General features: G+C 53.9%; 3 protein-coding genes across 3 annotated transcripts; all 3 read right to left on the reverse strand.

The window, feature by feature from the left end:
- Window positions 1-790: 790 nt before the first annotated feature.
- LOC105885931 (protein S100-A4) lies at window positions 791-3085 on the reverse strand. The gene is made up of 3 exons (XM_012791262.3): window positions 2928-3085; window positions 1856-2011; window positions 791-1074 (listed from the first exon to the last, which is right to left on the reverse strand). The coding sequence occupies exons 2-3, from the start codon at window positions 1994-1996 to the stop codon at window positions 910-912; spliced, it is 306 nt and encodes a 101-aa protein (XP_012646716.1). The 5' UTR covers window positions 1997-2011; window positions 2928-3085; the 3' UTR covers window positions 791-909.
- Window positions 3086-4238: 1153 nt separating this feature from the next.
- Window positions 4239-6330, reverse strand: S100A3 (S100 calcium binding protein A3). Its single transcript, XM_012791263.2, has 3 exons — window positions 6144-6330; window positions 5229-5374; window positions 4239-4747 (listed from the first exon to the last, which is right to left on the reverse strand). The coding sequence occupies exons 2-3, from the start codon at window positions 5367-5369 to the stop codon at window positions 4583-4585; spliced, it is 306 nt and encodes a 101-aa protein (XP_012646717.1). The 5' UTR covers window positions 5370-5374; window positions 6144-6330; the 3' UTR covers window positions 4239-4582.
- A 9886-nt stretch (window positions 6331-16216) lies between these two features.
- On the reverse strand, window positions 16217-18872 carry LOC105885936 (protein S100-A2). Its single transcript, XM_012791272.3, has 3 exons — window positions 18720-18872; window positions 17270-17417; window positions 16217-16465 (listed from the first exon to the last, which is right to left on the reverse strand). The coding sequence occupies exons 1-3, from the start codon at window positions 18815-18817 to the stop codon at window positions 16313-16315; spliced, it is 399 nt and encodes a 132-aa protein (XP_012646726.2). The 5' UTR covers window positions 18818-18872; the 3' UTR covers window positions 16217-16312.
- Between the last annotated feature and the right edge of the window lie 7885 nt (window positions 18873-26757).

The raw sequence follows: 26757 nt of genomic DNA on the forward strand, positions 1-26757 counted from the left end.
CTGGGGGAACCTCAATTTCCTTCCTCACATCATATGTCTGGAATTTTGTCTCCAAATTTATGGTCCCTCCCCACCATCTCCCTTGCTTCCACCCCAGCGTCTGGCCCCGCTCATCCCTTCTGAGGTTGCTGGTCCTTCTCTGAGGGAGTGCGGTTCCTAACTGAGGACAGTCTCGTCCCAGGGACTTTGGCGACAGAGCCAGTGGGTTAGAGCATGACTGTATCCTCATGCTGCTGCCAACGGCCTGGTCTCCCTCCGTGTTGCCCTCCCTGATCTGGGCATGAACAGGAAAGGATTAATCCTTCTCGGAGCCAGGGATCTGGAAGAGGGCGGCAGGACAGGGCTGGGACTATAAATGTCAGGACTGAGCACCAGCGCTCCTCCCCATCCATTGCTGGCTCTGCCCTGTTCTCTTCCCTCCAACATGCTCCCAGGACACGCAAACTCCACGCCAGGCCCCAGCCAGGAGCAGATGTGACCTTCAGCTCCATCCCAGCCTCATTTCAAAGTCCTGCCAGAGGCCAGGTTGGAGTGAGGTGGGAGGGATGAGTGGGCTGGCCCAGATCCCACAGCTGGGGCCTTCCGAGCCTCTGGGGGTCCCTGTCCCTGCTTTTGGCACCACTCAGAGTCAACTCTATCTTGTGAGCACACGCGCGTGCACGCGCACACACACCCCCACAGTCACTCCACATTCCTCCCCACCCTTCAACAGTCTCCGCAAACTGCTGCTCCAGTCCCCGCACTCCCCACCCCCACCCGCGACCCCAGAGTGCCTCAGACCACAGCCTCATGGCTTCTAAGAAACTTTATTGAACTTGCTCAGCATGGTGCATGTGCCTGAGGCACTGTGCCCACTGCCAGCAGGGAAGACCCCAGCTGGCAGACACCCCAACCGCATCTGAGGAGCCTTCATTTCTTCCGGGGCTGCTTATCTGGGAAACCTTCGAAGAATTCGTTACACATCATGGCGATGCAGGACAGGAAGACACAGTACTCCTGGAAGTCCACCTCGTTGTCCCTGTTGCTGTCCAAGTTGCTCATCAGCTTCTGGAACGCAGCTTCATCTGTCCTTTTCTGGAGGGAGAAAAGGCTACAGATAGAAAACAGAAGCCCAGAGGGGGAGAGCCAAGACTAGACCAGGTGTCCGCCCCCAGACCAGAGCTCAAAAAGGCTTACAGCCTCTGCTTTGGGAGGCCGAGCTTTGGAACTCCAACCCTCAGGGCTGAGCTAGAGCGGAGAAGGGTGTTCCTTGGATGAGGAAATCTGAGTGCCTGGTGCACCAAAAAAATGATGGGACCACGTCTTCACCCAAGGTCGTTTTAATAATCCAATTAGATAATTGTCATGAGAGCAATATGGAAACTTGAACATTCAAGACCAATGTAAGACTTCGTTGTGTGGGAAGAAAGTCTGTAGGTGTGTGAATGTCTCCATAACTGTGTCTTCACATCCACAAGCCAAATAGAAATTCAAACATCATCCATTGTTGGAGGGATGGCAAGAGTCAGACCGTCCTGGTACAGGTCACAGTTGTGTACGTTACTTTGGGAAATTACTTAGCACCCTGAGCTTAGTTTTCTACTCAGTTAAGTTGTGCAAAGCGCCTGGCAGTGTCTGGCTGGTAACCTACCTGCCTATTCCCAGTACTTTTGCTGCTGGGGGCCGGTAAGCGAGTGGTGGTGGTCACTGTGTCTCCAGCCCAGGCAGCCAGAGCAAGCGCTCTGCCCCCATTCCCCACCCAGTGACTGACACCAGCTGTAGCTAATGCTCTGCAAAGACTGCTGCCTCCCAGGGCCTTGCCCTCCTCTCAGAAATGCCCCAACCATGGAGCACACTGCAGACAGCACCCACTCACCCCCAAGAAGCTGGGCAGCTCCCGGGTTAACAGCTCCTTTAGCTCTGACTTGTTGAGCTTGTACTTGTCACCCTCCTTGCCCGAGTACTTGTGGAAGGTCGCCACCATCACATCCAGGGACTTCTCCAGGGGAGATGCCATGGCAGCAGTCAGGATCTGGGGGCAGAAGGCACAGAGGCGCCCTTATCTCCCCCACCCCTGAGCGGCATGTGCAGAATGCCCCACTACACTCCCACCCCTCAAGGAGTATTGGGGGAGACTCTGCTCCCACCCTCGGGGGAGCCCAGAGACGCGGGGCTCAGCTCCTGTGCGCGGTGGGAGAGGCGCGTTGCCCCTGGCGGCGCACATTTGCAGGGCCTGCTGCACAGGCTCTGGAGATTCCGCCGCAAGCTTCCGGGGCCCCGCTCAGGCCTCGCTCAACAACAGCATTTTTCCACTGCTCACTCAGTCCGTCCACTCCCACAGCCCAGCCACAGCTGCCCCGCCCCAGCCCATTCTTCTCCGTCCCAGCGCTGGGAGAGCTGCTGGAGCCCTGCCCAGGGGCCTGTAGCGGAAAAAAACAGCCGCCTAGTGCCTGGTATAGGGTGGGGCAGGGTGAGGTGGCAGAGGCAGGGGTGCAAGGGGAAGGTGGGGACGCCAGGCTCTCTTGGGCTCGGCGGCTGGGTGCAGGGCAGAGGCTCACAGGGCACTACCAGACAAAAGCCTGAGTTGCCTGCTACCTTCGCTTTGCTTCCTGCACACACAGGGTTGTGCAAGCCAGCAAACGCAACCAGTGTGCATGCCCACGGGCCACATACACACCAACACACACCACAGCAGCATGCAAGCCTGAGCCTCTCAGAAGCGCTCGGAGAGCTCGAATTCAGCCACTTGCTCACTCTTTTGTTTGTTTTTCTCTCTGTCACACGCACACATGTGCACACACACACACACACCCCACCCCAAAGCCTCCACATCAGACTCTCACATCTGGCTCCATTTAGCACATCTGGTCCCCACCAGCCTCCCCTTCTCCTGCCCCAGCCTTGGCCGCTGACATCCCTTGTGTGCCAGTTGGGCCAACGCAACTCACCAGGCCAAGAGAGAGGAAGGAAGCTCTGAGAAGAGAGGTCGAAGAGAGAGGAAGAGTGGGGAAGGCACAGCGGTCTGACCTATTTATACCCCAGCCAGGCCCTGCCCCTGGAAGGGGATGGGGGAGAGCAGACACTGCCCTCCTGCCATGGGCTGATGTGAGAAGTGCCACAGCCCCCTAGACCAGCCCAGCCTGGCGACCAGGCTTCCTGTCCCCCCGCCCCCACAGGCCAGATGGGCAGTGGGTGAGCCCCAGTGGGCACTGGCAGGGACTTTGATGGTGTGGGCACCTCCCAATGTGCACAGCTCACCCCAGGTCTTAGGGAACTGGAGGAAGGGGCAGCCTGTGCCCGGGGTGTAGGGGACAGGGAGGAAGTAGTGCCACCAGGCAGCTGGGAAAGGAGATGCAGCAGGTGACGGGTGGTAAACTTCCCTGGAAACATGGCTGCCTGGGAACAGGGGCTGGGAGCCTCAGTGCCCCCCAAAGAGCAAGGCCTGGAGGGGCAGTCAGCAGGAGACAGACTAGCACCCAGAGGAGGCTCAGGGACCCCTTCAGGAAGGTCAGTGGAATGTCCTGGACCGAGGAGTGGTGGAGCAGAGCAGGGTGCAGCGTGGGGGCTCAGGGACAGGTGGAAGGCGCAGAGAGGGCGCTAGGCTGGGGTGGGGAGTTGGGGGGAAAAGGCTGAAATGGGAAGTCAGTGGCAGGGTGAACCCCTCAGTGTGGGTGCGCACTCAGGATCGAGTGAGGCCGTAACTAGGGGGTCAAGGCCCTCAGGGGGCTGCAGTTCCAGGGATGGGGTCTGCCTCATGCTATCCCCTTGCCCTCCACACAGGGCACCCCTCCCTGGCTGGGAGCAAACACCTCGGAAACCCTAATCCTATTAGTGCCGCTCTCTGGGCTCCCACAGCCCCGGGCAGGGAACTAACACCCACCCAGCCCCACGGCCCCACCCTCTTCTGGGAACATCAGGTCACGAGGACTGAGTTTCATCCCCCGGGAACCTCAGGCAGCCCTCCCACCCTCCTTGACAGCCCAGTGGGGTCAGCAAGACAGAGAGGCCCTCCAGCCTCCTCTGGGTGGGAGGACGGGTGTCCCTGTGCTGGCCCCACCCCCTCCTGCTGGACCCTGGAGACCACCGCATTTCTGCAGGGCCCAAAGCTGCCCTCGGGGCCGGTGGGGAGGTCCCTACTCCCACCCTCAGCCTCCTTCCTCCAGTGGAAAAGGCCAGAGAGGAGCAAAGATCTCAGCAGGACTCTGTCCCAAGCCCTGGTGTGTCCTCTGAGAAGAACCAAACCAAGCCAAGCTGACACCAGTTTTTTATTAGGCATTAAATAAGCCCTTTGCCATCATGGTCTCATTTGTGCACGCTGTGCTGAGCCTCAATGGCCCCAGAGCAGATTCCGCATCCTCCCCTCCCCAGCAGAGAGGCAGGCGGGAGGCCTCTGCAGGGGCGCAGGGCGCAGAGGGTGGGCTGGGGCTGCTCCAGCCCTTGCTAGCTGAGCATCCGGGGGAAGATCCCGCCCATCTCTGGGCCTCCTGGGTAAAATGGGTTAACAGATGGGGGGAACCCGGACCAGTCCCGACTGGAAGGGGCACAGGAGAGAGGGTAGGAAGGGCTGTGGGGGGCGGGCCCAGGACCACCTCAGGGGCAGAGACTACTGGGAGCAGGGGGCCCGTGGGGGACAGTCCTTGAAGTACTCGTGGCAGTAGACACACAGGCAGGCAAGCGAGCGCACGTACTCCACAAAGTCCACCTCCTGGTCCTTGTTGGTGTCCAGAACACTCATGAATTTATTGTAGTCACACTCCCGAAACTCGGTCTGTGCAAGGGCAGGGTGGGGAGGGGCGGAAGGGCAGGATGAAAAGGGCAGAACCCGCCGCCTCACCCACAGCCTCCCCGCTCCTAGGTGGACACACCTCACCCAGCCCACACCCTTCTGGGGGCCCACCTCAGCCTGCCTGTCCTGATAATGCACCCGTTTCAATCCCCCTCCCACACCCCCCTTCTCAGATCATTTATTGAGCACCTATGATTCGCTACTGAGTGCCTAATGTGTGTTAGGCATTCTTCACGGTGCTCTCACTCAATCCTCACAACGACCCTGCGAGGCAGCAGGTGTGATGATTGGCATCCCATTTTACAGATGAGAAAACTGAGGTTCCTACTGTGTCAGTTCCCTTCCTCCCACTCACTCCCCATAGTCTAGCCTCCACCCCTCTTGCCGTGCTATGCTCGTGCAGGTCTGTCTTTACAGGGTCAAGCCATGCATCCCATGGGGGAGGCAGGCACCCCGGGCTCACCGGAGTCCAGGTGGGCAGCTCCTTCTGCAGCAGCTCTTTGAGCTCCGCCTGGCAGAGCGTGTGATTGTCATCACAGCGGTGTGCATATTTCTGGAAGATGCTCACGATGCAAGCTATTGCCTGCTCCAGGTCATTGGCCATCCTCACTGCCACAGAACAAGGGTTTGACTCACAGCAAAGTCCCAGGCCGGCCACCCACTCACCTCTGCCCTTAGCGTTCCCCAGGGACTGTTCCCAGGCCTGTCTGAATCCCCACTGGGCTTTAGGCCCCACAGGCCTCCCTCCTCTGAGCAGCCCCCCTGACCACACCAGTCCCTCCCAGTTTATCTCCTGACTGTGCTGTGGTTTTCCTGAACAGTCTCATTTCCCCAACATCTCTTAAACTCCTCGAGGAGAGAGCACCCCATCCTACCACCTGCTCCGCCCAAAGTGGGGCTTCCTGCGGACGCCCTGACTCTCTCCCACCTCTTCTTATCCCCAATACCCCAAAATGGCTCAGTCCCAGTCTGCACCACCCCATGAGAGGCAGCCCCCAGCAGAGAAGCCGCCTCCCCGATAGGAACTTGCACAGGGAGACACTTGCCCGGCACTCCCGGCAATCCCTTGCCCTCAGGCCCTCGGAGAAGCTAGGCCTTTGCAGAGTGGGTCAGGTCTGAGAGGAACCCCCACGACCTGCCCATCACTCCCCTCACCCTTCCACTTCCCCCCAACTCAGGGAAGCTGCAAGGAGCTCAAGGAAAAACTTATGGGATCCTCTCTGTCTCTCACTAGCTGTGCTAACCTGGGTGAGCCATGTACCCTCTCTGGGCCTCAGGCCCTTATCTATGAAGTGGGGCTAATCTGACCTCCCAGGCCTGGTCAGGGACCGGAACCAGATGGTCTCTTGAGAGTCAACGAGCTCAGGTATTTACCAACCTGTGACTGCCCCAGCCTGAGGTCATCCTCCTGACCCCTGCGGGTTTTGAGATAGAAGGCTCTGTGTAGGGCACCCTGCTCTGTTAGAGGGGAAGCCCCTCCTGGGACCGCTCGCCTGCCCCTAATTCCACTGTCCCTTCCACCACCCTTCTGGGATGATGCCTCCAGCCTGGGAAAACCCACAGGCAGCCAGGAAGGCAAGTGTTGTTTCCATGTGAGCCAGTGACTCACTCCTGGTTCCCTCAGGGCCTGGGAGTCCTGCAACGCAGGGCAACCAGGGCCAAGACTCTCTCCCTAAAGATCCCCCTGCTGCTGGAACTCTGCTCAGAGCGAATGGCTGGCGTGGCTGTGGCCGCAGGGAAATGGGGAATGGGGGCTGGGGTGCCAAGCACTGCCTGGGGTCTAATTGCGACAGCCCAGGATTGGAGGAAGGTGTCCAGATTCCCAGGAGAGGAAAGGACCATTGTCCCAGGGAATGATGAACCTCAGAGGTGTGCAGTATGCCCTTCTGGGCTCCTGCCAGCCTGCCTGGCGCCACCACTGTTGCTGTCTCAGAAGCACCGTGCCTGGAGATTGCCGGGAATCCTCTCTTCCCTGTGCAGCCCTGGCCAGTCTCAACACACCCCCGGAAACAAAGCAAGGAGGGAAGGAGGAGGCTGAAGGAGCTAACCAAGGCTAACACCAGAAATTCTCGCCCATTGCTTCCACCCCAGGCCCAGACCTCAGCTCTGCACACCCCCAGCCCAAACTTCCCGACAGCCCCTCGCTGTGCAAGGGAACCGCAGAATGCACCATTCTGACTTCCCTACTCCATCAGTCCCTGCCATGGTCATCTCCCTGCCCCCATGCCGGACCCTGGGTCAGGAGACAGGCTAGCTGCTAGGATCCCCTGAGCTGCCCTGACTCCCAGCCTAGGGCAGGACCCAAGCAGCTGGCACTCACCGCTGGTGTTGGCGTCTCAGCTGTGGGGACCCAGAGACAGGGCATGCCTATTTGTAGCCTCCCAAGGAAGGAAGGGAGCAATTAGGGGGCCAAGTAGGTCAAACCTCTTGCCTCCTTTCCTCCATGGCCCCTGCTTCGGGCCCCACCCGCCCACCTATCACGCACACATCAAAGGCCCAGGCTGGGACTCAAACACCATACCCCATTCATTCCCCATACCCCCTCCCCACCCTTCCCCAGAGTTGGGGACTGGGGACAGCCTCCTGCCCATGTCTTTCCTGCATGGTGGGAAGAGACAGGCTGGGCTAACCCATCACATCCATCCCCCTATCTCTTCACTCTGAAGAGGTGCCCAGGATACAAAGTGGGGACACACTTTAGCCATGCTTAGGTTGTACCCCAGCAACTCCCTATGCTGGGGGGAGCTTGGGGAGTAGCTAGCTAAGCCCCCGTTTACAGATGAGAAGACTGAAACTGATGAGACACCTCCCTTCCTGGCCTGCAGATCACTTCGGGGCTTAGTCACTTTGGCTATGAACAGCTTGCTTACCTGGGGGAAGTTATTGTGGGAAGTCTTTTTGGAGACAGAGTCTGACTCTATTGCCTTGGGTAGAGAGCAGTGGTGGCATCGTAGCTCACTGCAACCTCAAACTCCTTTTCCCTCAGCCTCCCAGGTAGCTCCAGGTAGCTGGGACTACAGTCTCGTGCCAAGGTGCCTGGCTAATCTCTCTATTTTTAGTAAAGACGGGGTCTCGCTGTTGCTCAGGTTGGTCTCACAGATTCACGTGAAAGCTGGCCTGTGGCTGGAGTTCCTCAGCAGCTGTTTTCCTCCCCCTGCCCCATTCAGTGTCCTCTTGGGGGTGGGGTGGGGTGTCCTCTGGCTTTTAGCTTGAGTGTGTAGCCTTTTGGGGGTTCCAGTATCATGGGGGTGTCTCCCACTTGTGTCCCCTCCTCGGGTGAGCCCTGGGCTCCAGCTTCTGTCCTCCCTCCTCCCCAGACCATCAAAGCCAAAGCTCGGGTTTGCCTTGGCTGGTCAGTGCCCACAGAGCACAAGGGGCCCGCACTGCTCACTCCCAATTCTGCCTTCACTTAGGATTTTGACCTGCTTGTTCCTTACTGCCTTATCAGCTCTTCAATGCTTTGTAAAAGATTGGTTTAATTCTATCCAGAAAATTTATTGTTTTTAGCCAGAGTAAGTACAGACCACCATATTGCCAGAAATGGATGTTCCTTCGTCTTTCTCCTCTATTCTCTCCATCATCCCTAAGCCTGACAGACCCCTTCCCTGTTTCGAAGAAGGAGAGCCCCAGGCCCAGAAGACAGTGTGGGAAGAGGAGGTTGGCTCCCAGGCCAATGAAGAAGAGTGCCCGCGGAGACAGCCAGAGCGCTAATGACACCTCGGTCCCCAGCACCCAAACCTTGTCCGTGCCGTCATCCCCTGGAAGACGCAGCCCCTGTGGGGGAGGGGAGTGCGCCGTGGAGCAGGAAGGGAGGAAGGGCTGTGATTAGCCCTGCTTTATAGGCAAGCAATGATGGGGAGCCAAGGGCAGGGATCACGAGTCACGCAGCGGAAGTCACCAGCAATTAATTCAGCTGTAGGTCAAGCACTTATTCCCACCCATGCTTTCCTAGCTCTGCCACCTGCCACCCCCCGTAAGCAGGTCACCCTCCTCTGTGGGCTTCGTTTTCCTCCTCTGTCATGGTGGAGGATGTAACAGTGACTACCTCATAGGGACGTGTGGGGCTTAAATGAGTCACTACATACAAAGCGCATAGAATAAACAGTGCCCAGCACATGGCAATGGCTCGATGAAATGCCGACCAAGAGGCAGGTAACTTAAGGTTACCAGACTGTATGTGCCCAAGGTGACATAACTAGTGATGGCAGGCATGGGGGCCATTCATTTTTCATATAAATACTTAGAGGCACCTGTACCGGGCATTGGGGGTATAGCCACAAACAACACAGATAAAGTCCCTGCCCAATGGAGATGACAGTCCAGTGGGGAAAACAGACAGTGACAGATAAATGTTTAATGGACTGGTGACATAAGTGCTGTGAAGATAAATAAAGCAGAGCTGAGAGAAAGACAATGCCGGCGGGCAGTGGGGCACTGCACACGTGTGGTCGGGGAAGGGCCCGGCAGCCTGGCTCCGGCTGTGTCCTCACCGCCAGTCTCTGATGTTCCTCAGCGTGGCGCACCTCCCCGGGCTCCGGCACCTGTTTGTCCACTGGGAGAGACCCAGCCTGAGACTGGAGAGAGGGCCGGGGCGCACTCTAGGAGGCGACACCTGAGGGGCAGGTGGGGAGACGAGGGGTCTAGCACAGGCACTTGGGGGCTGGAGGACTGTCGTGGAAAGAGCCGCAAAGCTCCACCACCCTCTTGCCACCGGACCTCGAGAGTGTGATGCCCTCTGCCTTGTTGAGTAGTGCCTTCGTTCCCTTGCCTCCACAGGGGTTTGGAAGATTCCCACCCTCAGAATCCGACCTGGAAGTGCTTTGTGTCACTTGCTGTTGCTGTGGACAGCGCCGGGGCAGAGGCCTCTGGGCCTGAATCAACGAACACGCTCTGAGTGGAGGCCACAGGGAGGGGGAGGGGACGGAGAGGACCAGCCGCCCCTCGCCAGGTCATTTGGTCCGGCCTCCATGCAGAGGGTGGGCAGAGCCATTACTGCTCATCCCTTGTCTTCCCAGCTCTTCTTGGAGTGATTGGCATCAAGTTCTTCCCCCGCATCTGCCCTGAACCCCCTTTCCTGCAGGGGCTCCAAATGCGCACCACATGCACCACCCCTCTGAGGCTTGAGGCTCAGAACGGAAGGATCCCGCTCCCTTCTCACCCTCCACGGTTCACACACTCAATTTCCCACCCTTGGGCTGAGCCCAGCAGCCTTGGCCTCTCGCCTGCAGAGCTCCCCGCTGCAAACGTGGAGCTGACCGAACGTGGAGCTGACCGCTGGGAAGTGCACCCCACTCAGAGGGCAGGGAGCTTTCTCCCCGCAGGAGCTGGGCGTGGGTGCATGAAGGGTGAGAGCAGGTGCTATCTGATCTGGCGCTGCTTCTTACAGCATTGACAGTCACTCCCCCCAACTCCTCCTCCCCTCCTCTGTTCCCTCTATCACCACCATTGACTCAGCAAGGCCCCTGGGAACCACGTCACCTTCCTGAAGGTCAGTGTCTGGTTCTGCACCTCAGGGAGAAACACGATGAAGCATCCTAAGCACGTGAACATTCCATGTGCTTGTGCCAAAAGGGCCTGGGCCCCAGGATATCATGACCCCAACCCCAATCCTACAGCCACATGGGGCCAATGAACTTTGTGAAACCAATTGACCTCCTTTCTCATCATCTGAGCCAAATATGGGGGAGGCATGGGAAGGGGTATTTGACTGCTGGGGCTGGAGCCAGAAAGGCCTTTGCTACAGACCTGGGGGCAGGAGTGTGGGGAGGGAATCTGAACTAGGACCAAGGAGAGCCTGTGGAGCTTAGACCTATTACTTCTTTTGACTGCCAAGTCAATGACAGATCGTGCCCATTTCACAGATGAGAGCAGTGAGTCAGTAACTTAAAGTCAGAAGCATAGGGGGTCTTATTTTTGTCACTCCCTTTTCTCAGAGCCCACCTTTACCTTCACTCTCCCTTATCTTGGAGGGTAATAGGCTGCCAAAGGTGATAAAAAAAAAAAAAAAAAGCAAAGGCCAAAGTGGCAGTAGGACAGGACAGGAGGTGAGGTGTGTGTTCCTGAGGCTGTCCTCCAGCAGTAATTCCAGAGAAAATGGGAGAAAACCTGGCCCACAGACCTTTCTAGAGCCTCCTCTCTGCCTCAGCACAGAGATCTGGGAGGAAAGTGTGGGATGAGAGAAGATTGTTAGGACTGGCTAGGAAAGTCTGGTGTTTGTTTGTCAAACACCCAGAAAAAGGCCGGGCGCGGTGGCTCACGCCTGTAATCCTAGCATTCTGGGAGGCCGAGATGGGCGGATTGCTTGAGGTCAAGAGTTCGAAACCAGCCTGAGCAAGAGTGAGACCCCGTCTCTACTATAAATAGAAAGAAATTAATTGGCCAACTAAAAATATATAGAAAAAATTAGACGAGCATGGTGGCGCCTACCTGTAGTCGCAGCTACTTGGGAGGCTGAGGCAGGAGGATCGCTTGAGCCCAGGAGTTTGAGGTTGCTGTGAACTAGGCTGATGCCATTGCATTCACCCCAGCCTGGGCAACACAGTGAGACTCTGTCTCAAAAAAAAAGCACCCAGAAAGTAAGGAAATCAGACCCCTTCAGAACCCACCCAGTTGGGGACAGCTCCAGAGGCAGCCAGCTGAGGCCAGTCCACCAGGCAAACAGCCCCAGAACCTGGAACTGAACCCCACAAAGAAACCGGGACCCAGTGTGAGACTAAGACCCAAAAGAAAACAGTCTGTACTAATCCGACCACCAGCGGGTGGGCCTGGGTGCCCCTCTTCACCTTACACAAAGCCCAGGGCTTTGGGGATGGCTGCGGGAAGGGGAGGGAGGCCCAGACTGCCACCCGAGTGTCCCATAGAGATGAGGGCTTTTCTCCCAGGCATGGGTCAAGTCCTAATGCAACTCCCAGCCTTTATTTTCTCATCTGTGAAGTGCAGAAGCTAATAGCACATCCCTCATCCAATTGCTACAAAGATTAAACGAGGTGATGCTGGCATAGGCCTGGCAGAGGGCCTGGCCTGAGAACACGCTCCGTGAATGCTGCTTCCTCTCAGTTTCCTCATCTGTAAAAAGGGCCTAATGATAGCTCCTGTCCGGGTTACCATGAGGCCGAAATGACAGTGTGCATGCAAGCAGCTTTGAGGACTGCTATAGAAATGTTAATTACCATCATCATGATTCCCTGGCCTATATTTACTGGCTCCCTTTCCTACAGGGTATTAGGAAGGTGGGCTTCCTTCTCTCTTTTTATTGCTATGAAAAGAGACCATTTATCCTTGCAGGCCTGCCCAGCCTTGCCCGACCAGCCCTGACATACAGTCAAGGCAGGACAGAAAGCAAGAGCAAGCAGCTGTCCCTGCACCTTCTCACTCAGCCCCTTCCTACCTCTGCAGAACTCTGAGCTACACCGTGAGTCGCTCCCAAGCATCAGAGTCTCCCGGGAAGCAAGGAAAGTAAGGAAACAATTCAGGAAAACACTGCCTATTACTTGTTCACCTGTCCATTCCCTCTTTCTTTATTATTAAACCTTTTTTATTTTTTTTCAAGGTGTCAACATACCCAGCTAAAAACACTTGATTACTGCTAGGAGTAGCCATATTACATAGTTAAGGTCAAAAAGATACAGACTGAAGTCTTTGGGAGCAGAGGGCACTTCTACCATAATAAAAAGGCAAAGACTCCTGCGGAAAAGGCTTTTTGCACCTCACCCTCACTCTGTCTTCCAACCTGGAACATGGACTGTGAGACCTGGAGGTACAGCAGCCATGCTGTCATCATGAAGCAACATGCATGATGGGAAAAGCGTATGTGGTGTACATTAAAGAGCAAAAAACTGAAAAGACACCAGGTCTCAGATGGCACTTCGGGAACCCTGAACCAATCCTGAACTGCCTACTACCGACTTATTGTGTGAGACGATTAAAGCCACTATCATTAGTCAAGTTTTCTGTAACTTAAAGCTGAATAAACTCGTAACTAGTAGTGAATTTGTTATCTTAAAGTGGACCTCAAGTAAAACAAATCTGAAATGTGGAGTTGGCCAAGTAGTAGCAGGAAGACAGTAAGATGTAAGGACCCAATATGTCAGCCTGGAAAGTCAGGCCCCTCACTGTGAAATGACAAGATATTTAGTCAGACCCTCCCCAACATATCCTGGGATGCAGACCAAAGGTAAGCCTAGGTGTAGTGACAGAGGAAGTGATGGAAAGGCTTAGAAAGCTAGCAAGAGCTGGCTCCTTGCATCTTTCATCAAAGACCTACAAGAGCTGGATGCTGCTGTTATAAAAAACCAAAACAGGTGTCATTGGTTTTGGAACCAGACAATGGATGAAACCTGGAAGAGCCTCAAGAAAGTTGTTAGTAATGATCTGAAGGACAGAAGGAACTGTTAACAGAGGCTGGCAAAAAAGGAGACCCTATTAAGTGGTAGTGGAATGTCTGGCAACACTGTTGTCTGTCGTTAGGTGGAAAATAGAAAAGGTACCTAATGTGAATGGAAAGACACCTAATGAGAATAGAAAGGCACCTAATGAATTTGTGGACCTGACAAGGAGATTTTTAGGCAGAACAGTGAAAGTGCCAATTGGCTTCTTCTGGATGCCTATGATAAAATATGAGAAGAAAAAGTTGAACTAAAGAAGGAACTTTAGTTCCGTTGGTTCCGTTTTTTAGCAGAATTTAGAGGAAATACAGAGGACCCAGTACAGTCCTTCCAGCCAGCAAAAGGCTCTCAAAGTAATAAATGGCCTCAGGGCAAAGATCAAATCCAGGGCCCTGCCAGTAAAAAGGCTCTCAGGGTAAAGATGAAGTCAAAGGTAAGATCCTTTAATGAGACTGCAAAGAAATTTAAAGGCAAGCTTCATAGATCTTCTCAGATTAATAATTTTAGAAGTATGCCTCTTAGACCCTTTCAGACAAAAAGGCTTTTAAGAATCTCAAGGGCATTTACTCACAGCACTCTGGCTTTCTGTCTAAAGCAGAGAGGGACCAATCTCAAAGAGATTTGTAGGTGTGTCTTTTGTCTAATTAAGTGAATTATGAATTGATGCACAGGAAGCCCACAACATTTTTAAAGGAATTATATCATCTTGGACTGAAAGGTACAGAGAGAGCTCAAAACAAAAAAGAAGATTTTGGGTCTTTAACTTCCTATGGGCAAGAAGCTGCCTGAGAAGTCTACTTAGCTACAAACACAGACATTTCTTGTGGAAAAGAAAGAGTTAACTCAGAAAAGCCAAGAGTCTATAGGGTGAAGCCAAGAGCCAAGAAGAGGCATGTGTAGAGAGCAGAACTGAACCCTGATCAAGAATCTGATTACATGTACATATTCCAATTTCAGAATTGTTATCAATCAGTGTCCATTTTGTGCCTCCAATCACCACCACCCCCTTTTGAATAGGAGCGTTTATTGCAGTCATCTATCTTTGTCTCACCTTTCAACACTTAGGTTCCTCACAGGCCTTAGGCCAAGACGAACCATTGCTGTGGAGCTGTGCTAGAGGAACTGCCCCTGAGAAACCTCATTCCTATCCGGATCTGACTTGACTCTGTGGGTCTTGGGAAGGAGGTGAGTGATTTTTACATATGGGAGCGATGTGAATTGCAGTTGCTAGAAGATAGACTATGGTATATAGTCTCCAAAGATGGTCACCATCAATTTTATGCATACTCACATTAAGGGATGTCTAATTCTCCTCCCCTTGAATCTGGGCCAGCCTTAATGACTTGTTTGATCAATAGAATGCAGCAGAAATGGTGTCCTAGGATTTCTGAAATAAATCTTAAGAAGCCTTATGTGATATTCACTTTGGAATATGTCCTCTCAAAACCCAGCTGCCATGCTCTGAGAAACCCTAGCCACACAGAGAGGCTGTGGGTGGGCACTCCAGCTGACAGTTTCAGCTGAGCTCCCAGCTAACAACCAGTATGTTTCCAGGCATATTGAGTGAGCTACCTTAGATGTTGAGTTCGTTTGAACTTTCAGCTGACTCCAGTCCCAACTTCCATCTGCAACTGCATGAGAGGACCCCACGCGAGAACAAGCAACTAAGCCTAGTCTGCCTGCAGAACTATGACAGAGAATAAATTTCTGTTTTAAGCCACCATGTGTTGGGGTGATTTTTTTATGCAGCAAAAGGTAACCATATAGCAAGTCTGAGTCACTGAACCAAACCTGAACTGCCTGCCCCAGACTTCTTGTTGTGTAAGGCATTTGAACACCAATTTATTTAAGCCACTGCTATTCAGGTTTTCTGTAATACAACCCTAACTGGTAGAGAATTTGGTAACTGGAAGTGGGATCCATCAAGAAAAAGAATCTAAAATGTAGACGTGGATAAAGGTAGAAAAGAATAAAATAGGATGACCTAACCTTTTCAGTCTGGACAGTTGGTGACCTTTGTTATGAGACGGTAGGTCATCTAGTCAGATTGTCACCTGTGTACCTTAAGATGTAGAATATATGGCAACCTGGGCTACAGTTTTAGGGGAAAATATCTGAATTTTGACATGAGCTTGCTCCTAGTAGCTTTTAGCAGAGACCAACAGAAAAGGAATAAACTCAAACTAGAGCCAGCCAATCAGAAAGCAGATGTAAAAAGAAATACAGCTTTTCTAAAAACAGGTATACTGCTTGTCTTAGTCCATTTTGTACTGCTATTAATATAACAGAATACCACAGACCGGGTAATGTGTAATGAACACGATTTTATTGGCTCACGATTCTGGAGGCTGGGAAGTCCAAGACTGAGGGGCTGCATCTGGTGAGGCCCCTCTTGCTGCATCATCCATGGCAGAAGGACAAAGAGAAGGGGACAGAGTGGGGGCAACTCATCCTTTAATAAGGAACCCAGTCCCACTATAATGTAATTAATTCCTTTATAAGGGTAGAGCCCTCATACCCTAATCACCTCTTCTAAGTCCCACCTCTTAATACTGTCACATTGGGAATCAAATTTCCAACACATGAACTTTGGTGGACACATTCAAACCATAGCACTGCCTATGGCCTGTAATTTGACAAGGAGTCCTTAAAATGAAGCTTTGTGGTGGTGACTAATCCATGTTCCTTGAGTAGATCCTAGTACAAGTTGCTGCTCACAGTCATGAATGCTAAGGTCAGTCCTTAGATTATATCCCAGATTATATCCTTCCTTCATTATTGGAATTCAGATTTTCTCCTTTCATGAAATGATAGTGATGGTCGTTGTTATTGGCCTTTTTTAATATCTTTATTTGGCAAAATAAATTGTTGGCAACCTATCTCAATTTCCAAATTTTCACTGGTATTTGAAATCCCAAAGCTGGGACCTAAGGCACAGCTCTGGCCTTGGAGAGATTTCCGGGTGAGTCAGAGCCCAGAAGGGAATGGGATCCAGGAGGCCCTGAGTTTCCAGCACTCCAACTGAGCCAGCCAGATTATGGGGCATCACTGAGCAATTAAACTAGTATCAACAAACAAAAAATTTTATTGAGTACAAAACCAAAAGGGATTGAGAGTCCCGGGCCCAAGAGCTCCATCATGTCAGGGAGTCAAGGGCTCTGTTTCAGGATCGGTCTGGACAGCCCTGGAAGAAGTCGTTGCACATGATAGTGATGAGGGCCAGAAACACAGCGTACTCCTGGAAGTCCACCTGCTCATCACTGTTCTCATCGAGGTTGCCCATCAGCTTCTTCAGGCCCTCCTCATCCACCTTCTCCTGAAAGCACGAGGGAATATGGTCAACACCGAGCCAGCCCCCAGCCCCAACTCCCCTGCAAACTCACAGGCCAGTGCCAGCTCTCCCTCCCCACCAGCAGCTGGGCACATGGTGGGCAGGGAGCTCTGGGAGCTGCTAAGAGGGCCCAGTAAGGAGGGACGGACACTCATCGGTGAGTCTGCAGCCCGCCTGCTGAGCACGCAGAGGATGCTGGGTATTCGTCTAAGCATGCGTCAGCTCTAATCCCTTAGGAGCCCCCACGAGGTAGGTGCCATTATCCCGTTTTGCTGATGAGGAAACTGAAGCTTGCTGCTCCCCTTCACCAGAGGGTGAATTCGGAAGAGGCCAGGACTTTTTAATACCAACCAAAACGATTAGAAAAGTTTAACCAAAAACAAAGGGGCAAATTGAGGGTCGACTGCGTTTCTCTGCAGAATGTCCCACGGTGGGTGTCTTAGCTGGGTTTTCCTCTCCATACACACCTGCTTAGTTTGGCGTGTAAATATGGAAGGTCAGAGAGAAAGAGAGCACGCACACTGTGTGATCCTGGGCCAATCACTTCCCCTTTCTGGGCTCTGGGCTGCTCAGCTCTCCAGTGAGGGGATTAGACGGACAGACTCTGAGGTTCCTGACAGCACACAGTTCTCTGGCCTCTCCCACTCCGGCGGGCCGTGAAGCAAAAGTGGAGGGCGAGGGAGAGTGGGAGGGCTTGCCCCACCCTGGCGCCGGGACTGGGAGGGAGAGACGTAACCTGCACTGCCACCCTCACACCAGGACCTGCTCCCGCCAGGCCTGCTCACTCACCCCCACGAAGCTGGGCAGCTCCTTGTGCAGAAGTTCCTTCATCTCCCCCTTGCTCAGCTTGAACTTGTCGCCCTCTTGGCAGGAGTACTTGTGGAAGGTGGTGACCATCACAGCCAGCGCCTGCTCCAGGGTACTGGACATCTTGGATCTGGGGCCCAGAGGTGGCAGGTAATGGAAATACCACCAAGGCTCCTGGGGCCTCAGCCCAGCCTGCAGGACCCGCTTTTGCCTGTGCCCCAGACTACCTCGCCGACCCTCTCTGGATGGAAAGGCAGGGCTGCAGCTCCCCCTCGGACTGTGGCTCCCCCGGGGCAGGGGCCGTGCCTCCACCTCCCACTGCAGGCAGATGCTAAACCCTGCCCTGTGTCTGGAGTCACCAAGCGTAGGGCCTCATGTCCCTTCCAATCACAAGAGACATACCCCTGAAGGTAGGGCTCCCCCCTTTGAGTGTCTATGGGAAGAGAAATGACAGGGTGACCAGAGTCCCATTTTGACCTGTCTGTGCCAAGCACTGGCGGCATGCGCACACACATGGGCTAGCTAGCGGGGCTCCACTGCACCACCTGGCAATGGCCACCGCCACAGACTAGTGGTGGCACCTCCCCAAAAGATTCATTTCCCTCCTCAGACTCAGGGCTCTTATCTCTCTCTCTGCCGCCTAACTGCAAGCTCCCCTGGGCAAGGATGTTTCCTTTCGCAGAGAGGGCTCTCAGGGCGGGGAGTGTCTCCCCTGGCACTGGCGGCCCCTGAGTCACGGGTGCTCTCCATGCACACAGGGCATGGGCTGGCTGCAGGCGACTGAACATCCTGCCCACCAGGAAGGCTCCTGTTTCGATTAGAATTAAAGAAATTAACTGTCCAGTGCCTTGGGACCAAGGTGGGACAGACCTCAGAGGTCATCTTCTCCAAGGCCTTGCCTCTGAGGATGCTCAGACCAGCCCGGAAAGCCTAGGCGGGTCTCAGGGTGAGGCCAGAGGAACTGACGCCGGAGGCAGGGGAAGCCCTGGGCCCATTCTGCCACCCCGCCTTCCCCGAGGCAGAGCTCTGCTGCTACTCGGGGCCACAGCCCAGGCTGGCCTGCACGTGGGACCCCTCCCTCTTGCTCCTTAGTCCTGCTAGAATCCAAGACATTGCAAAAAACAAAAACTCGGGACTTTTGTTAATAGCACCGCCTACACATACACCTCCTAGGCCTAGACCCCCAAAGAAAGACCACCCCCAGACTCAGAGACCCAACAGAGGGCCTCAGAGTGACTCCTGAGCTGAGAGCTCACTGAGGAACCTCAAAAACCTGACACTTCACAGAGGATCTCCCAGACGGGAAGGACCCAGAGAAGCCCAGGCTGATCGGCCCAAGAAAGCCAGAATGAGAAACCTGGGGAGATAAAGACCAAGGCAGGGTCGAAGGCGGAGCCCCTCCCCGCCACCTCAGCAGGACAGAGGTACTCACCGACCCGTGGCAGAGAGAGACCCAGGAAGGAGAACAAAGTGGCCAGGCACCCAGGGTGGGGATTTATACACCAGCCCCACTGGCCCCCAACTTGGCATTTTCAGAAACCAAACCTGCCTTAACCTGATCCCGCCAAAACCTGGCCTCCTGCCACCCCCAGCCACTTCCGCCCAGCGCCCTCTCTCCCAGAGACCGCCAGCTCCACCGCCAGCTGGAGGACAGCTCCGGCCCTGCCAAGGGCAGCCCTGGAGCCCACCCAGGCCACAGCGGGGAAGTGGGAAGTGTCATGGGGACAGGGCAGCCTAGGCCAGGGGTGAGGGCAGACAGCCCCCGTTCTGGGGCCTAGAGACTCATGCCAGGCCTCGCTCTCATGATCCGCCCGTGAGTCATAGCCCACTCCTGTGTCGGAGGCCTCGGGCACATGCTGGGACTTCACAGCCCTGCGCTGGTGTATATGCATGTGACCGTGTGTATGTCCGTGCATGTGGGTCCTTGTGCGTGTGTGTTTGTGCATGTATGTGTGTGAGAGAGGGAAGCAGTCTGGGGCCACCTTAGAAATCTGGGGGCCCGAGAAGGCAGCTGGGGGCAGCAGGAAGAGGGCAGGGCTGAAGGGGGGGGTGAAGCTACTGCTAATGACCAGCACGGGAACACTTCTTAATGAGGTAATGAGGTAAGTGGATGTGCACAGACATGCCATGAAAGGCCCTTTGTGCGGGAAGGGGTCTGGAAGGACAGGGTGAGACGTGGGGTTGCTCTGCATACAGTTAGGGTGAGCACGAGTCTGTGGGAAGTGTTAAAGGGTAAACAGGTAAACTTTGGCCTCTTCTTCTCCATCGAGAGGGGTGGGTGAGTGGGCAGGGGTATTCAGGGCTGAAACATGGAGCTGGACAGCTTCCCAAGCCTGGAGGCCAGGCCTCCTCCACACTGCCCTCCAGGCACGTGCCCCTCCCCAGGCCCAGGGAAAGGCAAACACCGAAGCCATTGACAGCCCAGCCCAGCCCAGGGGAGGGTTACCCCCCTTAGGGCCCCCTTCTCTTGGCCCTTTGTGGATCCCAACCCCAGTCTGGGCACCACCCTTCCTGTGGGCCCGGCTGCCCCACCCTCCAGATGTCAGGCAGCTTCTTTCCCCCCACCAAGCCCCCTCCGCCAGTCCTAGGTGACTCACCCGTGGCTCCTGGCCCAGATGCCCAGGCAGTGACTCAGCGGCACCACCCTCCTCCCTCGGGGCCAGGGCAGCAGCAGTCGCAGAGCAGCAGGCGGAAACCCCGACCAGCCTAGAGGGGAGGGCATGGGCTTGGAGACCCTTCCCTGGGCCTACCAGGGGGACATTCTGATTATGACCCCCAGGATAATCAGACTGAGAACTGACAGGGGCAGACCCTGACAACAGACTGGTCTCTTCCTGGGTCACCATGGGACTCTGGGGCCAGCCTAAGCAGCGTAGATGAAGTCAAGTCATGGAGCCCAGTTCTTCTTCTACACCTTGGCATAGCCACCCCGTGTCCCCTACTCCCCTAGGCACCTGAACCCCTCACGCCACTTGTCATCAAAACCTACTTTGAGCGGAACCCAGAATAAAAACCCTTCACACGGGGCGTGAGGGCCGATGGGGTACGGTGCGTCGCTTTTTGCTGCAGGTCTGGCATTTTAGCCCAGGGCCTCAGCAGCAGGAGCCACTCACCTCCCTGCTCAGAAACGGCAGTGCGTCCCCAGGCGCTTCCACAGAGCCGGGCAGTGAGGTGCTCCAGGCTGGGTCACCCCTGCTTTCCAGTCACCCTGCGTATGCCCCGATGGCCTTCAACACGCCGGCACACACACTGGTGTGCCCGAGACCTTCGCTTACGCTGGTCCCTCTGCTCAGAATGTGCCCGCACACCCACACAGCTCCTTCTGGTGAAATCCCACCTGTCCTTCAAAGGCCAGTCAGATGCCACCTGCGTACCTCATGGCACCTTCCAAGACCCAGCCACATTCGGTCTCCATCTGTGCTGTACAGAGCTGCTTTTGTCCTCTCCAGTACTTAGAGCACTCCGGTTTTGACTAAACAACTTGTGTACCTGCTGTCTCTCGCCCTCGACCCCACGGGGTGAGCTCACGGGGCAGGCCCCGGGTCTTACTCCCTTCTGCGTGAGCTGAGGGTCTGCCCACACCAGGTGCCAGCTGGTGTCCATGGCTGCGGAATGGCAGCGGGGACCACGGGGCAGCATGCTCGGGCCAGGGGGTCCCTCTCTCCACCGGAAATCGCACCACTGATTGTGCTACCAAATAGTGACGTCTCCCCAGATCCCAGGAGTGGAACTGAGACGCCGGTTTGGAAAACAGTCTTCAGAGAGCTGCAAATCCCCAGGAGCGCCTGCACGAAGCATCCTGCTCCGGCCCGGTGAGGGAGCTGAGAAAGCTCCCCAGTGGGCAGGGTGGAGGCAGGAGGCAGACAGGAGGGACAGAGGCTGCCAGGTGGAAAAGTCAGAGAGGACAGAGAAGGCAAGGACCCATGGAAGGAACAGAGGGACTGTGAGGGGGAAGGAACAGGCGAGAGAGGGGGTAGGGAGACAGGATTTCCAGGGGCAGCACGTGGAGGGCTGTCCGTAGCCAGGAACTGAGGCCAGGACTGTGCCCATCAAATGGCCATATTCCTGAGACCAGTGATAATCAATATTGATTTGCCACCAACTTGCCATGTGACCTTGGGCAACACCCTGCCTGGGGCAGCTCAGGAAAGTTGGATGGGACAACCCCTGGATTCCGATCCCACTCTGACCGTCTCCGGTTCTCTACAGAGGCAGGGGAGTCGGGACACAAGCAGGCAGTAGGACATCCAGGGCAGTGGCTGTACCCGTGCCCACCCTGAGGAACCTGGGTCCTCTCATTCCGTCGCCAGGTGCCCTAAGTTTTCCACCAGCAGCTTGCTGGGTTTTGCCGTCTGGCTCCTGCCCCCTGGTGGTTGAGATGCGTCATTGCAGCAGGGCTGGTCTCCGCTCTCTCCTACCCCACCCTACACCCGCGGTGGCCTCCCTCCAGTCCGCCAGCCCTCCCGGCCCTGCTCCTGACTCACCCGGGAGGAGGCAATGCTGACTCAACTCCAACGAGCCTTTCCACGCCCACACCTGCCTCACACAGAAGGGGTTTCCTGGACAGTCCCTGCTGAGAAGCCCAGGTGGACCTCCGAGATGGAAGCCAGATGCCTGGGAGCTGTTTTAAAAGGCAAGGGACAGGAGCAGGAGGGAACTGGGTGACAGAGGGGTTGGCACTGCCAGTTCGGCCTCCCCTCACCCCTGCCCTCCACCCCTTCCACTGCAGCTATTCAGTGGAGAGAGAAATGGCCTCACTGTGGGGCCCAGGGTTCAGGTCCTGGCATTGCCTCTAACTCACCATGTGACCTCGGCAAGTGGGGCCACAACCCTGGGCTTCAACTTTCTCAGGAGACCGTTTCCCCTGGTTATGCCCCTGCCCCCTAAAATAAGCTTTGAAACAATATTTCTTACCAAATTGCATTAAATAATTTATTTCCCGTTTGATTGCTCAGGCCTATAACTATGCCCTGATAGCAGGATCAGCACGAGAGAACGAGCGTCATCACAGTGGGTTCAGATCACTATGGATTCGCCATTCGCAGTGGGTTTGTGCATTCCCTGTGCTGGAGGGGTGAGGACTAACATCACGGAGCATACAGTGGGTCAGGCCCTCTCTGTATATTATCCCATTTAATTCACACAACAATCCCACGAAGTCGTAACAATCTGACTCCACTTTACAGAGGTGAAAATCGAGGCTCAGGGAAATATGCCCAAATTCACACAATTAATAAGGGAAAGAGGCATGACTTAAACACAAGTGGTCACAATGTTAAGCCTCTTCCAGAAATTCCAATCATCAACAACTCCTGAGAGCCCTAACATTCCATTCCTACTCAGACCAGCTTCAGTCTCTCAGCCTGTCCTCTCCCCATCCCACACCCATTTCTCAGCCTCCCCATGTGCCCAGGAGCCCACCTTCTCTGCCTCTGTGATTCTGGAATCTTTTCTTTGTATCTTCAAATGCCCCCTGGCCTGGATTTAAAATAAGTTTGGCCGGGCAGCGCTCGCGCCTGTAATCCTAGCACTCTGGGAGGCCGAGGCGGGCGGATTGCTTGAGGTCAGGAGTTCGAAACCAGCCTGAGCAAGAGTGAGACCCCGTCTCTACTATAAATAGAAAAGAAATGAATAGGCCAACTAACATATATAGAAAAAATTAGCTGGGTATGGTGGCGCATGCTGTAGTCCCAGCTACTCGAGAGGCTGAGGCAGTAGGATCGCTTGAACCCAGGAGTTTGAGGTTGCTGTGAGCTAGGCTGACGCCATGGCACTCACTCTAGCCAGGGCAACAAAGCAAGACTCTGTCTCAAAAAAATAAATAAAATAAGCTTAAAAGGAACCTTCTTCAGATCTGCTACCTCCTTTTGGCTTCCCATTTTCCACAAATAACACCACCATCCACCCAGTGACCCAAGCCAGAAACTCCGCTGTCCCCCTAGCCTCCTGCTCCCCCTCACTGCCCTCCAGACGTCTGGTCAGTACGCCTGTTGTGTCCACCTCCTAAATACGTTCCAGCTCCGTCCACACCAGCTCAGAGTCTGTCTGAATCTTCTTGCTCCTGGACTACTGCAAAGACATCTGGACTTCTGCAAGCACATCCAGACTCCTCCCACCTCTACCCTTGTCCCCAGCTCTAACTCTTTCTCAGCTCTGCCACCAGGGTGATCTTCCTAAAATTGAAACCTGAGCGTGTCCACTCCCAAGATGCAAATACTTAGTGAACCCCCTGAACGTTCAGGAGAAGGCTACCTAGCGTGGCATAGCTTCCTAGGCACACCATCTGTACTGATGCACATGCCATGTTCTTTGATGCCTCCAAGCCTCTGCCTATGCCATGTATTTTCTTGGAAAGCCCTTCCTCAGTTGGCCCACCTGTCAATTTCCTAATCATCCTTGGAACAACCCAAAGAGCATCTCCTCTGGGCAGCATCCTTGCATTTACTTCCCAGCCTCCCCAAGAGTGTGCACACAAGTGTGCATATGTAGATGCTGAGAATTGGGGGGGAAATGTATTTATAAAAAAAGAAAATAATTAAAATTTTTTAAAAAGTATGCACGTGCACACACACACACACAGTTATTCCTCCTGTGTGCTTCTGCAGCACTTTGCCCATCACCTTATCGCATTATTTCTTATATTTAATTGTGACTGTTTATTTCCATGTCTCCCCCACTAGACTGGGCTCTTGGAAAACAGACACTAAGTATTATCACCTTCCCACATCCCTGTTGCCTGACACAGAGCAGGTGTTGGTGGATGGCTGAAGGAGGCATGGGTGCTGTCCCTCAGAGCCACCATCCTTCCTCCCCCCTTCAATACCAGTTTTCCAGACACATGCTGTAAACCTCTACCTCTGCCCCTAGAACCTTCTGGAAACCAACTTGCTTCCATTCTACAGAACCAGCTCTCTTCAATGTCACCAGCATCTCTTCTTGCCAATGCTGGTGTTTTATGGACGGGGTTCAGAGGGGAGGAGCCACCCCACTCCTCTCTCCATCACCGCTCCCTCCCTCAAGGAAGAGGGACGACTGAGGGACAGGCTCTGAGCAGGCTCAGCTCTGTTCTTCTCACCGCAATTCCCCCTTCCCAGCCAGCCTGGCCTCATGAGGCAGGCACCCCCTCCCACCATGCTCCCTGCTTTCACTGATACCCCCACCAGCAGGCAGCTGCTCCCCAATGAGGTATGGGGCAGGTCAGTTCAGGAAGCTGCAGGAGAGGAATAGCAAGATCTTTTGGGCCTCACCTCCAAACTGCATTCTGCTTCATGGCTGACATTTGTGAAGCCCTGCTTGAGTCCTTGTTCTCAGAACTCCAAAGGGAGAAGGGTATGAACAATTAGCACCCTTGGAAACTCCAATACTCAGGCCTCCACCTTCTTGGCCACTCTGTTATTGTCTACACCATTAGCCAGGGCCATTCCTCAGGGGGATCTGGTCAGGAATAAACCACTCCTTGTGCCCTCAACCTATGACCACTTCCACCACCATTTTCGAAAGCTGGTTAGAAGGAAGGAACACAGCCACTCTGGATCATGGCCATGCACCACTGGGCTTTGGGGTTGCAGACTTGCCTCCCCAACCTACAACTCCTTATGGAAAGTGAGTGTGCAGAGGCCTGTGGTCCTTGAGTTCTGATGCCTGACACCTGACTCAAGAGCCCAGGATACTTCCACCCTGGCCTGCCAACTCCTCGCCACCTCCTCCAGCCAGGGGCTGGCTGCTGTTCTGGCAAGTGCACGGGCCTGGGTACCAGGCAGGCTTGAGTCTGAAACCAGGATGCACCATCTGCCAGAACAGAGGGCGAAGAGTGAATAATGTCACTTAGTGAGTTCATAAGCTCAACATCATCTATCCATCCCTCCATCCTTCTCTCATGCTATTTGTCTCTCTTTGCATGCCGGCTTCACTTTTAGTGTAACATAGCAGGGCCTCCACATATAATAAAGAACATAGCCACTGCTCCAACAGGAATCCAACATAGCCACTGGCACTAACAGGAATCAACATCAATCAGAGTGATAAACAATCTTGCCAGAAACACCCAACTTGAGAGATGCATTCTGATGTATTCTGATAAACCCACGGTAATTCCTACATCTCAGAAGAGGACTAAGGGCAGCTTCAGAAAAAGAACGGTGACTCAGGGGAGTGAGAGCAGTGATTTAAAAAATTATAGGGTGTTGCTCATGAGGAAGTGGTTTAAAGAAAGAAATTTTAAGAGAGCAATATGCAATGTTAGGAAATGGTTATTGCAGAGGAGATAAGACTTTGGTTTCTAGATTTGAATCTTGATGCCACCATACTCTAATTCATCAAGATCTTTCCGCTCTTGGAGACAGGAGGTCAATTTAAGCTCCTTAAGAAGCAAAAAGATGATGGATTGTGTTAGGTAGCATAAGGTCCCTGTAGTAATGCAGAGGATCAATAAACCACAGCCTTGGGGGCCAGAACAGGAAGCTCAACATCATCTATCCATCCCTCCATCCTTCTCTCATGCTATTTGTCTCTCTTTGCATGTCAGCTTCACTTTTAGTGTAACATAGCAGGGCCTCCCCATATAATAAAGAACATAGCCACTGCTCCAATTTTTTAAACCCAGGATCTGCATAGTAATCCAGGGAAGAGCCCTGATTGGTCCTGCCTGGCTCATGTACTCGGCCATAGGCCAATTCCTGTTTCTGGAGAGAAGGGTGCTATGATTGGCCAATGTGGGTCAGATACCCAGCCCTATGGTCAAGGGTCTCTTAGTAAAAGAAGGAAGCAGCCGGGCATGGTGGCGGCTCACGCCCGTAATCCTAGCACTCTGGGAGGCCGAGGCGGGCGGATTGCTCAAGGTCAAGAGTTCAAAACCAGCCTGAGCAAGAGCAAGACCCATCTCCACTATAAATAGAAAGAAATTAATTGGCCAACTAATATATATAGAAAAAATTAGCCGGGCATGATGGCGCATGCCTGTAGTCCCAGCTACTCGGGAGGCTGAGGCAGCAGGATTGCTTGAGCCCAGGAGTTTGAGGTTGCTGTGAGCTAGGCTGACGCCACGGCACTCACTCTAGCCTGAGCAATAAAGCAAGACTCTGTCTCAAAAAATAAATAAAAGCCAAAAAAAGAAAAGAAGGAAGCAAGTTATCACAGTCACAACACTCACCATGTGGCCTTGCAAAGTTTACTTAACCTGCCTCTAAAGTACCAGTTTCCTCTTCTGTAACATGGGGATACTGTTGCCCACTTCACAGATCTAGTGAGGTAGAGGTAACACATGTAAAGTACATGATGAGAACTCACTGAATGTTATTCAATGTAGCAATAGAAGAAGAAACCATGACATATAGTTAGAATCAAGGTCATGACTAAGATGGGGCTGACTGATCTGTCAGCAGCATAGAACCATGATCAGACCCCACACATCCACTAAGACAAAAGACTATGATCTACTCCTGGCTTCCCTGTCTATATTTATATACACTTTG

Source organism: Microcebus murinus, chromosome 2 (genome assembly GCF_040939455.1).
Source record: "Microcebus murinus isolate Inina chromosome 2, M.murinus_Inina_mat1.0, whole genome shotgun sequence".
Lineage (NCBI taxonomy): Eukaryota > Metazoa > Chordata > Mammalia > Primates > Cheirogaleidae > Microcebus > Microcebus murinus.

What these genes read in the sequence shown, in the direction of transcription:
- LOC105885931 (XM_012791262.3), bottom strand. Translation starts at nt 1,996, where the DNA reads ATGGCATCTCCCCTGGAGAAGTCCCTGGATGTGATGGTGGCGACCTTC. An exon ending in AGCTGCCCAGCTTCTTGGGG is followed by an intron (nt 1,075 to 1,855) that starts GTGAGTGGGTGC and finishes TTCTCCCTCCAG; the next exon opens with AAAAGGACAGATGAAGCTGC.
- S100A3 (XM_012791263.2), bottom strand. Translation starts at nt 5,369, where the DNA reads ATGGCCAATGACCTGGAGCAGGCAATAGCTTGCATCGTGAGCATCTTC. An exon ending in AGCTGCCCACCTGGACTCCG is followed by an intron (nt 4,748 to 5,228) that starts GTGAGCCCGGGG and finishes GCCCTTGCACAG; the next exon opens with ACCGAGTTTCGGGAGTGTGA.
- LOC105885936 (XM_012791272.3), bottom strand. Translation starts at nt 18,817, where the DNA reads ATGCCAAGTTGGGGGCCAGTGGGGCTGGTGTATAAATCCCCACCCTGG. An exon ending in TCTCTCTCTGCCACGGGTCG is followed by an intron (nt 17,418 to 18,719) that starts GTGAGTACCTCT and finishes TCTGGGCCCCAG; the next exon opens with ATCCAAGATGTCCAGTACCC. An exon ending in AGCTGCCCAGCTTCGTGGGG is followed by an intron (nt 16,466 to 17,269) that starts GTGAGTGAGCAG and finishes TCGTGCTTTCAG; the next exon opens with GAGAAGGTGGATGAGGAGGG.